This window comes from Callospermophilus lateralis, chromosome 16, assembly GCF_048772815.1.
Source record: "Callospermophilus lateralis isolate mCalLat2 chromosome 16, mCalLat2.hap1, whole genome shotgun sequence".
NCBI lineage: Eukaryota > Metazoa > Chordata > Mammalia > Rodentia > Sciuridae > Callospermophilus > Callospermophilus lateralis.
In genome coordinates this window covers 87,643,295-87,660,487 of record NC_135320.1, presented here as the reverse complement: position 1 = coordinate 87,660,487, position 17,193 = coordinate 87,643,295, and the positions used below count along the sequence as shown (strand labels likewise).

General features: G+C 49.3%; 1 protein-coding gene across 1 annotated transcript in view; it reads left to right on the top strand.

Moving 5' to 3' along the window:
• Col22a1 (collagen type XXII alpha 1 chain) overlaps positions 1 to 17,193 on the top strand; it is a 216,866-nt gene that overhangs the window by 52,273 nt on the left and 147,400 nt on the right. Inside the window, exons 11-15 of the mRNA XM_076836022.2 lie at positions 1,075 to 1,113; positions 12,023 to 12,076; positions 12,619 to 12,672; positions 13,745 to 13,798; positions 15,118 to 15,162. Of these exons, the coding sequence (XP_076692137.2) occupies positions 1,075 to 1,113; positions 12,023 to 12,076; positions 12,619 to 12,672; positions 13,745 to 13,798; positions 15,118 to 15,162 (246 nt within the window). The remainder of the gene's footprint in view (positions 1 to 1,074; positions 1,114 to 12,022; positions 12,077 to 12,618; positions 12,673 to 13,744; positions 13,799 to 15,117; positions 15,163 to 17,193) is intronic.

Sequence of the window (17,193 nt, the reverse complement as noted above, 5' to 3'; positions counted from 1 at the left end):
ATTTTGGACAAAATAGACTTTCAAACAAAAGTAGAAAATAAAGAGGTATTATTTTATAATAATAAAAGGATGTGCCTTTGGAAATGAATAAGGAACAATTATTAACACATAGCACCTAATAGCAGAACTCCAGAATACACAATACCACTGACAAGATTGACAGGAAAAATGGATGATGCAATACAGATGGCTGGACACTTCCATTGCTCACTTTCAGTAATGGACAGAGCCAGGAGGAATGCAGGGAAATAGGAGCTTCATACTTTGCTGGCATGAAATGGTGCAGCTGCTTTGGAGCAGACTCACAGTTCTCAACAGTTTAAACACAAAGGCACCATCTGACTCAACAATTCAACTGCACTCCTTGATATATATTTCAAAGACACATAAGCATAAGGCCACAGAGAAACACACACACATGTTTATAGCAACATTATTTATGATTACTAAGAGGTGAAACAACCCATGGCTCATCACCTGAACCATGAATGAACGGGATGTGCTGTATCCATGCCTCATCATGTTAGTCTGCAGGAGATGAAGTCTGCTACATGGTACCACCTGGCTGACCCTTGAAAAGACCTTGCCAAATGAAAGAAGCTAGTCATGAAAGGCTTCCTGTTGCATGTTTCCATGCACACAGAATGTCTAGAATAGGCACATCTATGGGGAGAGAAAATAGATGAGAGCATGCCTGGGACTGAGGATAGGGGAGTGGGGAGTAACCGTTAACTGGAGAGGGTTCCTTTTGAAGTGATGGAAATGTTCTAAAGTTGATTGTGGTGATCATTTCACAGCTCCCTAAATAAATGAAAACTTGAAGTGGACTCTTGAAATGGGTGAATTACACAGTGTACAAATTATCTGTCGTGGAAGCAAAGAATAGTACCTGTGATATTGAAATACTGGAAAATTAAGTGAGATGGCACTCAGGAGAATCCATATTCAATACATAATAGTTCATCTCTTTCGGAGGCTCCTGGCAGAGCTGATGAAAGCATCCAGCCTTCCCAGTCTCAGGGTGATACCAAGCCTTGGGGAAGTAAACTTGGCTTTCTGATTTCCTTTTCCTAGGGCAGAGGACCCTTTGTCCAAGGAGAAAAAGGTGAAAAGGTAAGTACTTGCCTTGATTGCACTCCTCCAAGGGAAGGTGGTGGGGACTTGGGTTTGGGGAGGTGCATGCTGGCATGCTGCTACCCGACGAAGATTCTGGTGGGGAGAAGAGGTGCTCTGCACTGTGTCTAGCCTCAGTGCATGTTCTTCACTCAAGTGGTCGAAGCATATGCAGTATTAACAGGAAGAGAGAAGGTGGAGACAGGAAATGGCATGTTGGAGAAGTGGGAGGCAGGATTCACATGTCTTAGAGATTCATGAAGAGTCTGTTGGAGAAGTTGGCTCTTGAGCTTCAACCAAGTAGTGGAGCTTTGTGCAGGGCCTCCCAAACAGGGTGAAGAGCACGAACAGATGTGGAGGAGAATGTTTGCTTCAGATGTGGTGATTCATAGTGTTTAATAATGATGGCATTCAAGAGCATGGCAAAGAGAGCTGGAGAAGCAGTTTGAGGACCACCATGTTCAAAAAGTGTGTGTAGGGGGACGGGATCATTGAAGGGTCCATGCATGGTCAGACATGCAGAGGATGCTCAAACAGCAGGTTTGGTAGATGTGAGGGGAGACACACCTGGGAAATTTGGGCAGTCAGGGACTGCTGTGGAATTTGTAGGGAAGGTCATGAGGACAGAGCTGGTAGTGGCAGCAGGCTTGAGCAAGCAGAGGCCTGGAGGATTTGTGGGAGGCCTAACATGTTCTACTATTAGTTTGTTCTTCTGACACCTGAGGCACCTTCTTGGTGCCCAGGGCCATGCCTGAAGCCATGCATCCTAGGTCCTGTGGCTGTGGGGGCACAGCTGCAGCCAGGAAGCCTCCTTTGTCACTTGGTGCTGCAAGCAGAGGCAGAGAGCCAGGAAGACTGGCACTCCCACCTCTGTCTTCAGTTGACACATTGACTGGCAGTTGGCATTTGTTAGCAAAGTCTGATCTAGATTCTTCCACACCCTGGTGTGTGAGTTGCAGTGAGTCATCTCCCTCTCTGTCTCTCCTTCCTCCTCTGTTAGAGTGAGAGGGTGGGATGTGAAGAAGCACAGAGCCCCCTTCAGGCAGCAGCATCTGAGAGCTGGGAATCAGTCCATCCCCAACCTTGCCCTCCAGGGCTCTTTTCTGTAATGTAGAGTCTCTGCTTCCTCTCTGGGAATGAGTGGACCAGGGTGGGCCAGGGAGTTGGCTGGGGCTTCAGGGGTCTCGAGACTTATGCCATGGGACACTGCTTAGCAAACTGACTTCTCTGCTGACTGCTGTCTTCAAAGCAGCTGCTGGATTCCAGGGGGATTGCACAGGGAGCCCAGTGAGTCCAAGGATGCTAGTGCTTATTCTGGCTGTGTTTCAACTTGTTGGTGTTGTAATTATCCACTGTCTGTCTGCAATCTGAACTTCACACCAATGAGAACATAGCTCTGAGGTCAATTCTCAGGTCCAAGGTCACACAGTTAGTAAGTATCTGGAAAACATGGATTATTATTACAGTGAGGGGAAAGCTGGGGAGCTGATTGGGCCACCCCTCTCCCTTTAGCTGAGCAAACTGGAGGGTAGAGAAGGGGAGTCACACAGTGAAAAACAGTTGGAGATCTTGACTTCCTGCCTCTTCCAGACCCCTACACTACCTCTCTCCTGGCACCTCATCACGTGACCAAGGCCATGTCTGGTGCCAATGTTTAGAGGCCCTGGAAAGGCACAGGGATGGCAAAGTGCCCCATGAAGTCATCCTTAGGTCAGCGACTAGACACTCAGCATCTGGGTGAGGGGGAAGAATAATAACAACAATGACCAAAAATGTCCTTTGTTAAGCGTGTTCAGTGAAATCCATATGGCAGTAAACAAGACTTCATATGGATGGTGCGCTCAGTGTCAGTGTCGTGTGCCAGAAAAATAAAATCAGACAGTGCATATAAGAAATGCAGCTAAATTTACTGGGCTCATTGACTCACCAGCAGACAGAATTTTGGGTCACAGAAATATGATATATCATCTTTGATAGTTTTTCTTAATTTTTCCCAGGACCATAAACCCAACAGTGATACTGAGCAAGGGCTTACTGCCCAATACACAGAAGCTGGGACTATGCACTGGGCTTTTGCAAAAAGAAAGCTATTCACTGATGGCAGACTGACAAGGAGGGAGAGAGAAGGCAAGCTTGGCTCTCTCCCCCCATTGGCAGATAGAGAAGGGACTTAAGGAGCCTGGTGTGGGAAGAAATAGGGGCTGGATGGTTACAACTGGGAGTCTTGGTGGACTAGTCCACACCCAATGTGCTGCTCTAGGGGAACGGGTCACTCAGGCCTGTCCTGCAGCTGTTGACCCATGCCTCACTTCTAGTCTAGGTCTGCGGGGCCCTTTTGGCATTCCTCAGCTTCTGTTCCTCAGTGACTTTTGGTTCCACCAGGTTCTTGAGGTCATTTTAGGTCAGGTCCTGGGTTCTACACCTGTGTTCTGAAAGTAGCTTGAACAGTTTCTAGGAACAGGGAAGTTGCCATTTTATGGCTCAGTTTCAACAGGAGGAGCAGAAGAGAGGTCTCTGAGCCAGACTAGCAGCACAGGCTCCTTCAACTTTTTGGATGGTATCTTTATGGGCTTTGACCACACATCTGGAGATGGTGTCAGGATGCTGTAAAACCACCTGAGTGTTCTGAGATCATCAGGTAGGAGAGTCTTTGTAAGGTGGTTCACGATAAAGCTAAATGACTCAGGAGCAAATCACAAAAATGAGGAAAGAAAACCCAAGGCCTTCAGGGTGGAATTAAGGCAGATGGTTAGAAAGTCAGATTTTCTGCCACCAGTGGAGGCAGCTTGCTCCCTGAGTTTCTGGGGAGCTGAGGAGCCCTCTGACACTTTGTCCTCTGATCATTTGCATCTGGACAAAACATCTTCTCCATTTTGCTGTGGACTGCGAAGCTGTCATGTTTTTGGGGGCAGGGTGCCTGGAACTCCTCAGATCCACATGGCTTCCATTGCTTTGAAACTGCCAACATGCTGAAAACACACAAGTGCTTGTGAATTTGCAGTGACTTTAAAATGACACTGATGTCACCTTGCTCTGCGTTACTCAGCAGGTGGCATCCAGTGAGTTTGGAGTGCACACTGGACTGTCCTACTGATGTTACATGGTCCCAAATGACCTTCCTCAGTATTTGTCTTCTGATGCTACTGGGTTCGTCTTTTCTAGGTTCCTCCCCCATTGCCTCTAAAATATCAGGGGGGCTTCTGCTCAGTGACCTTAGGTGTCAGGCACCAAGCCAAGTGGTTTCAGGCATTGTCCTCTTCATCTCTCCCAATAATGGCAGAAAGAAGGCACAAATATCCCCACTTCATGGTAAAGGGCATCAAAACTTAGAAAACCATACAAACACATTAATGGCATTTATCATCATACAGAGGCATGGGAAGATGACAGGCTGCTTATTATAAGCTCTGGCTTATTCAGAAGGGTAGTGACTACCTCTTGAGAGCTGGTGTTTTAGTCAGCTTTTTTTTGTTGCGGCAACCAAAAGGCTTGCCAAGAACAATCCGAGGAGGAAAAGTTTGTGTGCTCACAGTTTCAGAGGTCTCAGTCCACAGATGGCCGACTCCATTCCTTGGGGCCTGAGATGAGGCTGGACATCATGAGAGAAGAGTGTGGTGGATAAGAGCATTCAGGACATGAGCAAGAGGCAGAGCAAGAGCTCTGCTCAACAAGGAAAAATATAAACCCAAAGACACCCCCAGGGACCCACCTCCTCAACCACAGCCCACCTGCCAATAGTCACCCCTCAGTCAATCCTTTCAGGGGATTAATTCACTGATTAATTAAGGCTCTCATAGCCCGGTCAGTTCACCTCTGAACTTCTTTCATTGTCTCAGACATGAGATTTGGGGGGACACCTCACATCCAAAGCATAACACTAGGGACCAGGGAAGAACAGCAAGATTTTTCTGTTGTTTATAAACTCCTCGGTTTAAGGAGTTCTGCTGCAGCAGCCCAAGCTAAGATAGACAGAGGGTTTTTGGCCCAGGTGAAATGCATGGCACAGCAAGGAACAACAGATGCATCGCTCGTTTGCTGGTTCTCTCTGAAGCATTGGGTAGTGGCACTGGGATGTGATGAACACAATATCTGCCTGTGAGAGCAAAGAGGAGTGGTGGAGGGCGGGATGAAGGGTATTTAGGGAGATCCCTGTGTGGCTAGCAGAGGGGAAGCTGGAAACCATGCTCCTGCCCACCCTCCTTCTGACTAGAGGGGACTCTGCAGGTGACAGTCAGGTCTGCCCTCATAACAACACTTCCCTGGTTCCCAACGCAATGGACACCCATGTACTGTCCACACAGTGGCCCTTCTCACCTGAAGAAGGTGGTGCTTCTTCAGTGTCTCTAAGATACAGCTTTGTTTGAAATTGTGAGATGAGAAAAGTTCTTGCAGGTGGAACAGGGCCACACAGGTGGATGGGGGATGCCTTCTTTCCAGAGTGGTGATCTTCCAGGAGTGATCTCCAGAAACTGTGATACTTATTCATATTAGGGACATCATGGCCCAAATATTGGTGTCCCCTCACAACTCACATGTTGGAATCCGAATCTCCAAGGCAGGAGCATTGGGAGGTGGGCTGTTTTGGAGGTGAGTAGGTCCTAAGGGTGCAGACCTTCTGTGTAGGGTCAGTGCCGTTGAAAGAGGCCAAGGAGAGACCCTCTCAGACCTTCTTCTGCTATGGAAGGGCACCACAAAATGGTGTCCTCTGTGAATAGGAAGTGGACCTCACCAGACACTGATTCTACTTGTGCTTTGATCATGGATTCTCCACCTCCACGGCTGTGAGGAGTAAATTTCTGTTGTTTATGAGCTCCTCGGTTTAAGGAGTTCTGCTGCAGCAGCCCAAGCTAAGGTAGACAGAAGATTTCTGGCCCAGGCGAAATGCATGGCATAGCAAGGAACAACAGATGCATTGTTAATTTGCTGGTTCTGTCGGAAGCATTGGGTAGTGCCATCCTGCAGAATTCACTTCCTAACACCAGTGAACATATGTGGAATGGTATATGGACTTCATCTGAAAAGAATCTACCACTTATTGAAAAGACTCATGACCTAAGCCCTTTATTGATCCCTTAATCTGTGCCAGGTTATTTGGTTTTTGAGTGACAGCTTCCTAAGCCCCTTGTACGGGGCTGGACCATGCCCAAGATCACAGAGCAGGTGAGGGTCTGGGGCTGAGACTGGGCCTGTTTGATACAAGACTCAAGATGAGAGAGGGATCCTTGCTCTTGACCACTACATTGGCCAGTGCCATCCCCTGTCCCTCTCTGAAAGTAGGACTACTATCTGGGAATTCTAGATCCTAAAAACCTGTTCCTCATAGGAATCAATTTCATGTTATGACTGCATTGTAGAGCCTTGGAGCCAGAAAATGTAAATTACATATTTGTGTTTATATGTGTGAAACTTCTAAGATTTATTTATGCCATCCACTTCTAGCTTGGGGTCCTTTCTCTTTGTTCATGGTTGGTGTAATCGGCTCCCCCATTTCCTTCCCTTAGCGTGTGTGCTAGTGGACATCTCCCATGGTTATTGCGTTGGATAGCTGTGGTTGAATGCCTTCCATTTTTATAATAATTAAAAGGCTGAGGGGAAATCTAGTTTCGCTGTTTATGTGTCTATGGGGATAGTTTTATAGATTGGAGATAAAATACTGAGGAAAGAATGATGCTCCTAGCCCTGTCCATGGTGCTGAAGACTCGCACCTTGGAGCAGTTGTGAGTTAATGTGTCTTTCAGCCCCAGGCGGAGCTAGATGGGGAAGTCTGCATTTTTCTCCAGCGCCATCTGATACCCAGTTTCTTGCCAGGTCTAATGGGTTAGTTTCAAAATCAAGGACTATACAAAAGGGTGAGAGCATTGAAGAGAAGGGAAATAAATGCTGGCAACTGGACTGGGTGGGGGGGTCATGGAGGCTGAGGGAGCAGATCCTAGAAACAGACTGGCTGGATCCAGACCTGGCTCAGCCACTTAGCAGCGTGATTGTGGGCTGTTACTTAACCTGTAACCCTGTAACCCCAACTTTCCTCCCTCATCTGTGAATTGGCAAATAAAGCACTCTCTGCAGAGGGTCGCTGTGAACACTAAATGAGCTAATGAACATAAATGACTTATATTTGTAAAAAGTGCTCATAAATGTTAAGCTTAATTACCAGTATGCCAGCATAATGTTCCATTCTCATACTCCACGTGACATCTGTGCTCTCAGCATTAATCAGGTCTTACCCTCAGAGGGGACAAAGAGTGGGAACTCTGTGCCTCTCGGTGAGGACAGCTGCAACACTGGAGGCTCGGGAAGCCCCGCAGGAGTCTTAGGCGCATGCTTCAGCGGGGCAGCTGCAGAGGTCTTTCCTTTCTCCAGTGCATCTGAGATAATTCACAGGACATCTAAGAACGATGACAGTACCTGCATTTACAAGCGCTTGCTGGCTGCCAGGGTTCATGTGCATGCTGTTGGATTTAACTCTTGAGGAAGAGGATGTTCTCATTTCAACATGGCATTTATACTGAGACCAGGTACCAGTGACTTCCTCTGTAAGTGGTGGAGGCAGGGTTTGATTCCATGTTTTCTGATTCCGTGACCTGCATTTGTCTGTTCTAAGAGGTGGTTCTCAAACCCAAGATGGTGCTCAAATCCCCTGACTGGTGGGACCCCACTCCCAGAATATCTGCCTCAGTAGGTCTACAGCAAGGCAGAGGCCCCAGAGATGCTGATGCTGCTGGTCCAGGGACCACACATTGAGAACCCCTGCCCAGAGTATTCCCAAGACCCCACCTAGAGGGCCTGCCGTGCCGCTTACCAAATGGGTGAAGACTAGACTAACATAGCACCTCTGGTAGGCTCATTGTTAACATTTAGAAATGCCCTGATAGCTAATTAACCAAGAGTAAGAGGGGTGTGTGTTCCCTTGTACCTCTGCATTGTGCCCGTGAGTTAACAGAGTGAACCTGCAACATGATCTGGATGCTGATGAGTGGGTGTGGATGGACAGGTAATTTCCTGCTGCATGTTACCGTCATGTGATCTCCAGATGGGGTCATGGAGATGGTGAGTGTGTATGTGTGGGGTGGGGGGTAGAGAGTTCAGGGCTGCATTTGGAATCAAGCCCCGATTTTGAGTCACAACTGCTAGCACACCAGTGGGAAGGCCTGACTTCTCTGAGCCCTGGTTGTCTTCTGCTGTGGATTTCATGGGCTCTGTCCATTGCTATGCTGTCCATGACCTCAGTGTTGTTTTCCTTTTAACAGGTGCAATAAGGAGGCTCAGAAAGTCCACTCAAAATGACAGCACTCATTGCTTACTTTGCAGTCCCCCTTCTAGGAAGCAATTCCCCACCTTGACCAGGAGGCTCTTCCTCCTTGAACCACTCTGTTCATAGCAGATGGAGCTGAGAACAGGAAGGGTGTCTTCCTCCTTACTGCTACTATGACAAAATGCCTTAGACTGAGTAATGATAAGCAACAGAAATGCATTGCCCACAGTTCTGGAGTCCAGGAAATCCTAGCTGAAGTGCCAATTCTTAGCAAAATCATGAAGCGCTCTGCCTTACAGATAGCACCTGGTTGCTGTGTCTTCACAGGCAGAAGTCCAAAAGGCTCCCTTGAGCCTCTCTAATAAGGGCACTAATCCCACCTCCTAAAGTCCCCAGTTCCTGATACTATTGCGTAGGGGATTTGGTTTTCACGTGTGAAACTTGAGGGGACATAGACATCCAGGCCACAGCAGGAAGCAAGCGTTCTGCTGAGCCAAGGTGCCCTGGAGCCCCCTTTCTCCTCCCTTCACTTCCTTTTCTCCTCCCCCTCCCTTCCCCTGCATATTATTGTGGATCCTTAGCTACACTTGCTTGGGCCTTGCCCATCGCAGGGCCACCTCCGGTCTCTGTCCTCCTCCTTGCTCACCCATGTGGACTTGGGGGCAGCACGTGTTTTAGTTCTTAATAGAATGCCAGCAACTGGCATTTTAATAATATTTTACAATCTACAAAGTATGTCGTCATTTATTTCTTATCTGAAATCAGCATGAAACTGTCTTACAAATGACAAAACTTAGGCTGGGGGAGGTCAGGTGGCACTCTTGATGGGCTGTGAGTGGGCAGTCTAGAGCTCTGTCTTTTTCTTTCCAAAGCCACTGAGGGCAGGAGAAGGGAGTCCAGTGGGGAATTTTGGAAGGTGTATCACAGGGGCATGGTAGTATTTTGTAGCATTAATATTAGATGACGCTAGAATGAACTATCTGGGTCAGGTTAACTATTTTGGGGGGACACAATTTCACAAGCCCATCTAATGAAAGGGCTTTGATGACAGGAAGGTGGAAATTTCTGACTGTCCACTTGCAGGGCTGTCTTGGCTATCTTAACCAAGTAAAACAAAATTCGAAGGAGTTGTTACACTTTTTCAGTCAGATTTGTAAACACAGACAGAGGTAGCCCACTCCTATGTCAAAAGAGAACATGGCTGGTCCTGTCACGCTGGTCTTCTAAAACAAGATGCCAAGTCTTCTGTGTCCTTGGGACGTGTGCAACCTGAACTAGGCATGTCCCCTGCCTGCCTGGAGCCTGGGACTCAGCCTTTCACCAGCCTAGCCACAGTCATGGTACTGAGGGATGGAGAGAATTGGAAGCTGCAGTTTGCTGGCTGTGGGGACCTTTGTCTTCTCACCATACCCTACGTTTCACTTTGTTTTCTGGGGTGACATAGTCTAAGACTAATTTTAAAGCAGGAGCATCCTTGTTACCCTCCCTTACGAGCACACATGGTTGGAGAAGGAATGGAGGTCACAGAGCACATGGGGCCTGCACCAAGGCAGGCCCTGGCCCTGTGGCTTTGCTTCCCCCTCTTGGGTGCCAGTCTTGTGGGGGCACCAGATTCAGAGATATGCACCAGGCACCCACTTGAAGAGAACAGCAAGACAAGAAAAACAACCTCTGTGAGGAAAGGCACAGATTCCAGAACGTTCCAGAGTTCAGAGTTCTCTCTGGCATTGTCTTTGGTCTCACCCCGACTCCCTTTATTAGATGGCCCTGGGAGCAACCACGTCCCCCTGCCCCCAACTTTATTTCTGAGGCAGGAGCCCTCCAAGACACCCTTTCCTGCCTTGAGCTGAAGGACTTCCCACCCTGCAGGAGCCAGAGGACAGACTGGCCTTTCACGGACCTGCCATCCTAAATGGTAACCGAGGCAATGGGTGAACACATTCACCTGTGAGGCCTGATGCTGGGGGAGGCAGCCCCCAGGGCTCTTTCCTAGAGAAAGTACTTGTTTTTTGTGATGTCTCCCTTTTGTAAAAAACTGAATTTCAGCCTTGGGGTTACAGGGATATGGCATTAAGGGGGCTGGTGTTCTGGAAATGCACAAGCCACAGGCTCTCTCAGTGCAGGAGGAGTGGAATGTGGGCCTTAGAGAGGGTAGAGCACACAGGCTGAGCCTGTCTTTTCTTGGCCACCAGTCTCCTGACCCTGTGCAGAGCTTCTGTCCTCTTGAGGCAGTTAGAGGGTAGCTCTGGAATTGCCAGGGAAGTGGGGCTGGTGCTCAGGAATGCGGAGTGTCCATTGAAGTGGTCTGGGTGCAGGTCCTGCTACACGCTATCAGAATGTGAAAAAACACATTGGGAAGGAGAAGCCGGGGATGGACTTGGGTTAATCTGATGCCAGGCTCAGAAATGCCTGTCTTTCTTGTCAATATCATGCTGATTGATATTAGAATGTTGAGGCCACAGGAGACACTGCATAGAAGTTTTAGAAGTATACATATGTGTGCATATGTGTGCATGCTTCTTAATTGAATTTAATTTAGTTTATGGACAAAGCTAGAAGTTTTTAGTGTCCAATGTGTCTTTGGGAAAAAAAAAAAAAAACAAACACCTTCTCATAGGGTTATGACAGGGACTGTGTCTGATGATGTCTGCAGAAGTGCACTGCTGCACACAGGACTCTGTAGCTGCACGTGTGGATTCGCCAGTCTGTCTGATCACTGCAGATACATCACCCTCATTGTGCATATGGAGGGAGGAAGCCCAGGTGGAGGCATTCCCTGCTCAGGGTCTCCTGGAGGATCAAGGAGGCGAAGGCAGTGGGCAGAAGGTCTCAGGCAGCTTCCTTTTATTTGAATCAGGTGGTGTCAGAGCTGGACGGGCGCTTAGAGACCCTGGAGTCCCCTCTTTTAAACTGCCTCCCCAGGCCTGCGGCAGGTGTGTGTGTGTGTGTGTGTGTGTGTGTGTGCAAGAGGAAGGGGGATGAGGAGCCTAATCCAGGTGCCCCCTCACCCCACAGCTGCTCCATATTTATGCTTGTCATGTGTATCTGTGTGTGATTCCTTAAAATTAAGTTGGTCATAAGTTAAAAAGCATTAAATAGCTGTCCTAGCCCAGTGCCTCTCAGCCAGGAAGGCTCTTGCCTCCTAGGAGGCATTTGGCAACATCTGGAGACATATTTGGTTGTGGCAACTGGACGGTGCATCTGGTATCTAGGGATCTGCTAAGCATCCCATGAGGTCCAAGGCACTCCTGCCGTGAAGGCCTGCTCAGTTTATGTGTCTCTCTGCGGCCCAGGCCGGCCTCCCCTCTACATGTGTGACATTCAGCCCAGAGTGAGAGGGCCACTCTTGTGGACTCTTGTGAGAACAGGGTTGCAGACCAAGCTTCTTGTTTGTGCTGTCAGTTCATACAGATGCCCTGGAGATCTTATGAAGGGTTGCCCCTGATGTGGTAGATCTGGTGCAACTCTTGGGAATCTGCTTTTCTTCCACTCTCCCAAGTGATGCCTGAGCTGCAGGCTGGTGTCCACTCTACAAGGAGCAGAGTCCTATCTGCAGCCTCCTTCCCAGTACTTGATTCAGTGTACCTGCACCCTGAGAGCCTAGACCAACACTGTACTCACCCTGGAACAATTGCTAATCTCTTTCTCTCCTTCTAGGGTTCCCTGGGCCTTCCAGGTCCCCCTGGGAGAGATGGCAGTAAAGGCATGAGAGTAAGTTCTATTCCCATTGCTCTGGCCTTCACCAAGAACCTAAACGGAATAGGCTGTGGGTTCTCTGCATCTCTTTTCCTTCTCCATCTGCAACTGGGTATGATAGGTCTCAGGTCCTGATTTGTAGTGGCTCTCAGCAACAGTCAATTGTGACAGTACATTAGGATAAAAGGTCTGAGGTCCTGGACAACCAGGAGAGAAAGGGGAGTTCTTTGTGTCCCTGGACTCTTGGTCCCCTCCAGGTGGCTACACTCCTTCTCCATGAAGATGGACGTCACTGGGACTCCAATTACTATGCTTCCTCCATTCTCCATTCAAATTTGTTTTGTGGAACTCTGATGGTAGAAGCAAGTGGGAGTGGAGACAGCATTGGTGGTGAAGATCAGATCCTTTGCTTATAGAAAAGCACCAGAGGGCAGCCTGGGACCCTCCCGCATCCTTTGGTGATGAGTTCTGAGCTGCCGGGGATGGGTTCTCCATGTGTCTTTGGCTGCTCTGGTGTGTCCTGAGGGCTCTGACCACATGCTAATTTGTATGCACAGGGGGAGCCAGGAGAGCTGGGGGAGCCCGGGCTGCCTGGAGAGGTGGGCATGCGGGTAAGTGTTGCTGTGAGCTGTGCTCTCCCTTATGCTCCTAGGGGACAGGTCCTGATGCAAAATGAGGCCCTGTGAGTACAGATGAGATGCTCAAATGTTCCCTGCCTCCCCTTCTCACACAACACAGATATTTGTGTGTCTAGCCACATATAATCTCTCCTAAATTCTCAAAAACTGGATCATGTAATTGGCAATTTACCTTTTTCATTTAGCAAGTGATTTGAGACCTCCTTCCAAACCCACCCAGAGAGCCCACAGCCCGTCTGTAGTGTCCCGTGACACAGAAGGCTTTGTAATTTGTATCACCTTTCCCCTACTCATAGCTCTGAGGTTTCTTTCTTTTTTTTTAATTTTATTTTATATTATTTATTTTTTGTTCTTTTTAGTTATACATGACAGTGGAATCTATTTTTATATACTTATAATTTCATTTGTTTTCCTCTAAAATCAATGAAGCAGTCAAGCATGCACATGTGCGTGTTTCTCCTCAAGTCTTATATACTTTCATTGCAGTAGGAGACACCACAAAAGTTGGGATACCGTTAGCTAAGGAAATGCACATTTTTTAGTGAATTTTTACAGATATTTCCAAACTACTTGTTCAAAGGCAGTAGTGGTCGGTGGTGTGGGCAGCAGAGGAGCCTCCAGGCTCTGTAGACTTCCTCCAGGCTCTTTGTGGAACTCTTCAGGGTGTACCCACTCTGGGGCAAATGTGAATGAGAGCCACAGGAATCAGCTGTGCTTCTGCAAAAGATGTGATTGTGTCCAGGCCAGATCTCAGAAGGCAGAAGGATGTGGGGCAAGTGGAAATGGAAATTGCTGCATCTGGGCTCAGAGGGCACGCCAGAGCTGTTGCTTGACGTCTGGCCGATCTGGGTGTGAGCATGGCTCCATCAGTAGGGGAGAGGAAGCAGAGGTCCAGGGCTGTCTCCTGGAGAGATGGTTCAGGCAGTGCAGGCAGCTCCTGGGATGCAAACTTGTGGATCTTTGTACCAAACAGGGCCACTGACTGAGCAGCTCTTATTTGTTGTTTTTAGCTCTAAAACTTTTCTTTGTGAATGCTCTTCTGCAGGGTCCCCAAGGACCACCTGGACTCCCGGGACCTCCTGGGCAAGTTGGAGCTCCTGTAAGTAAAGGCTCCTGTCTGGGACGGATGCTGTCTCTGCCCATCAATCAGGAGCCAGGCTCTCTGGCCAGTGCCTCACTGAATCTGCTTGATGAGGACTTGCTGATGGCACATAGTGATGCCTAAGAAGCATCGGTCTCTCTTCTTTTAGACCAGAATTTCTTAAATGTTGTGGTACTTAAGAATCACCTGGGGGATAGGTTTAAACACATTCCTGAGACCCCCATTCCAAAGTTCAAAAACAGGATAGAGCCCAGGGGTCTCTGACACTTGGTTGAAAGGAGCCACTTTCACCCACCTGTCCAGTTTGCCCCTCCTGGAAGGTAGTGAAGTCTAGTGGATTTCCGGTCCCTAGACCAGTGCCAGTCACAGGTGCAGAGTCTCCAGTGGGTAAAGGAGTGGAGAGTGGGTGACTATGGCATAGAAGGGCACCGTGGCTTCTTGAGCATCAACCCTTTCTTCATTCTCATTAAAAAGGGTTGAGATTGGCAGCAGTGTAGAAAGTCACTTTCAGGCAAAGCAGCTTGCTCAGTGTCCTGGGCACTCAGGACCTCCCATCTCAGTCTGCCAGCCCAGATATTTAGATGGGATTAAAATAGAATCCATGTCCACTAATCTCCAGACCCAGGTGTCCCTGAAGACCCTCTGCCCTTTAGAACAGTGTCTTGTGGCTCTGATGCTTTGCTCTTCAGTATAAATGCACAAATTATTCCTGGAATCAATGGGAAGTTCTGGGATGTGTCTGCCATGTTTAACACACTTCCCATGGGATGTCCAAGGGTCCCTTCTTCAAGAAAGGAGAGAAGAGGGAGGAACCACACAAGGAGTTCATAGCACAGGGCCCTGCTGCTGCTCTACAGGAGGGGGCAGTGCAGCAACTCTCTCCCTGGGGTAGGAGGAGGGGTGTGTGTAAAAGGCCCCAGAGTCTCCAATTCAAAGAGGGGCCCCTTTCTGGAATCCATGGCACAGTGGAATTGCAGGCTTCAGGTGGAAGGGTCTGACTCTGAAGCCACATTTCTGCCCTTGGCCAGGTAAGCTCAGAGGTTCCGGTCTATAGCCATGAGAACTGGTTAGCCCAGACCAGGAGAACAGCCCCACTGGCTCCCCTCCACCCTGGAAATGGCCTGGTTCAGTGGCCCCGGCCCGAGGAGGAACCCGGGCCACTGTGTGGCATCAGCAGGACTACACTGCTACACAGGGTCTTCAGCACCTCCCTCTTCTGCACCCCGAGCTGGAAGCTCCCAGGAGGTTCTCCAGAGGCCTCAGGGGTCTAGGCCAGAGAAGCAGGCTGTGGGGTGTCACTGCTCTTACCTCCGCAGGGTCTCCAAGGAGAACGAGGGGAAAGAGGACCTCGAGGAGAAAAGGTGCGTGCAGGCTGTGCTGATCATCCGCAGCACTCTCCACTCTCCAGCGGGAGGAGGTGCTGGGACCGTCCGCGCTTGGTGTGTGTATGTGTGTGCAGGTATGTTTGTGCACATGACATGTGTGTGCACATGCGGGTGTGCACGTGTGGTGAGGACCAGTGCAGTGCAGTTTCAATGTCCCACCCTAAAGGTGAGCTGTACTGAAGGCTGTGGTCTCTGTCCTGCAGGCCAGGGTCAGGGCTTCCAGACAGAGTCCTGGCTTGGGGCTTGGAAGGTCCTGGTTCTTGCCATGGACTGGCGTCTGACCTAGCAAGTTATATAACTTCTCTGCTCCTCAGTTACCTTGAAGTGAAGAAATGGGGGGTTTGTGGTGCCATTGATGAACAGGTCCCTGGGCACTCAGTCTTGGCACCCATTGAGTGTCAGGTACAGGCCATGTCCAGAGAGAACTGAGACACAGGCGCTGCCCTTAGGAGTCCAAGAGCTTAGTGGGCAGAACAGATACTTACAAAGTCAACACAACGCAGGGCCATGGGTGCACAGTGTTAAGAGTAGACCCCGGAACATAGATGGCCCTCAGTGTCTGATGAATCTATGAATGAATCATAGACAACTCCACGGAATCCTGTCTCAAGACCAGGTCTCTGATAAAAAGAGCCAGGGGTGAATCAAAGGTATAGAAACGCAAGTAGAGGACAGTAGTCTGGATGGAGCCAGGTTTGTTCAGACAAGAGGCAGCTACATTTGGAAGAGATGCAAACCCCCAGAACCCCCAGGACCTTGGCCTTTTAGACCAGGTCCAATACCAGCCTGGGGCCTCAAAAGAGAAGCCCCGAAACCCTGACCAGCTGGGAAGGCAGCCACCCCCGAGAGGCCAAGGTTGTGGTTTCTCCACTTACTGGAGGCCTGGGGCTTAGCCAGCCTGGAGGGAGGGGCATCCAAGAATCCCCAGGCAGGAGCAGTTACTTCAGGGCCCACAGAGGTCCTGTTCATGGGGCCTCGGGTGCTTCACCTGGGGTCAGTGTTCCAACGTACACCCCAGCTCCAGATGATGTGGGTTCAAGCCACCCAGCGCTGATACAAATGTGAAAAGGAAATTTTAAAAACGGTCCTCCTGCGAGGCCTCCGCTGCTCTTGATTTGTAGACCCGAGGAGTCTTGGCATCTGTCAGCTCATCTACACAGGAGGCTGGTACTCACAGGGGCACCTGCTGGTGCTACAGTGTCTTCTGCCTCATGAGAGAATATTGAGGAGATCCTGAAATAAATTAAAATCACCTACTAAGTGTTTATGTTTTTAATGTGCCATAGAGGATCCAAAAACGTCTGAGCATGACTTTTGACCTAGGGAGCCTTCCGTCTGACTAGGAATGTGTGGGAAGTTGGATTTAGCCATCCATCCATGAATCCATCCACTCTTTCCTTCATTCATACACCACTCCCCAGCAGTTCTGCCTCAAGTATCCCCTTGACCCTCTGACTCTGGGCCCACGCGTGGCCCCCTCCCAGGTCTTCCTGGGCTCCTGGCCTGCCCAGAGCTTCCTCCTCTGTGCTTCTAGAAGCTGTGCAGTTGCACCCGACTGCCGTGGCTGCTTGTGTCCTACACACACGTGAGTTCTCAGCTTCTTGAGCAGGACACTCATGCCTCCTGCATCTCGGGTCTTTACTGGCTGGGGCAGGATTGGCGCAAAGCATCTGGTCAGGTCTCATCTCGGGGACACACTGGTATGGCACTGGGTGTGAGCTGGGATGCTCTGGGAGCCACGATGAAGCTCGGATTGCAGAGGGCCTTGGGCGCCAGTGTAGTGTGAACTTTGGAGGCATGTGGTGTGGGCGCAGATGGTTTATTTTGGAGTGCAGGCTGAGATGAAGCCACAGGTCTGGATGAAGCAGCAGACAGGAAGCTGTGTCATGGTATCTAGGACATGTCACAGAGACGGAGCACCCATGAGGGCTCAGGTGGGCCCAGGCCACCATCTGAACTGTGGTCTCAGAGTGCCCGGGGTGCTGTGGCTTCAGTTCTGAGGATGGT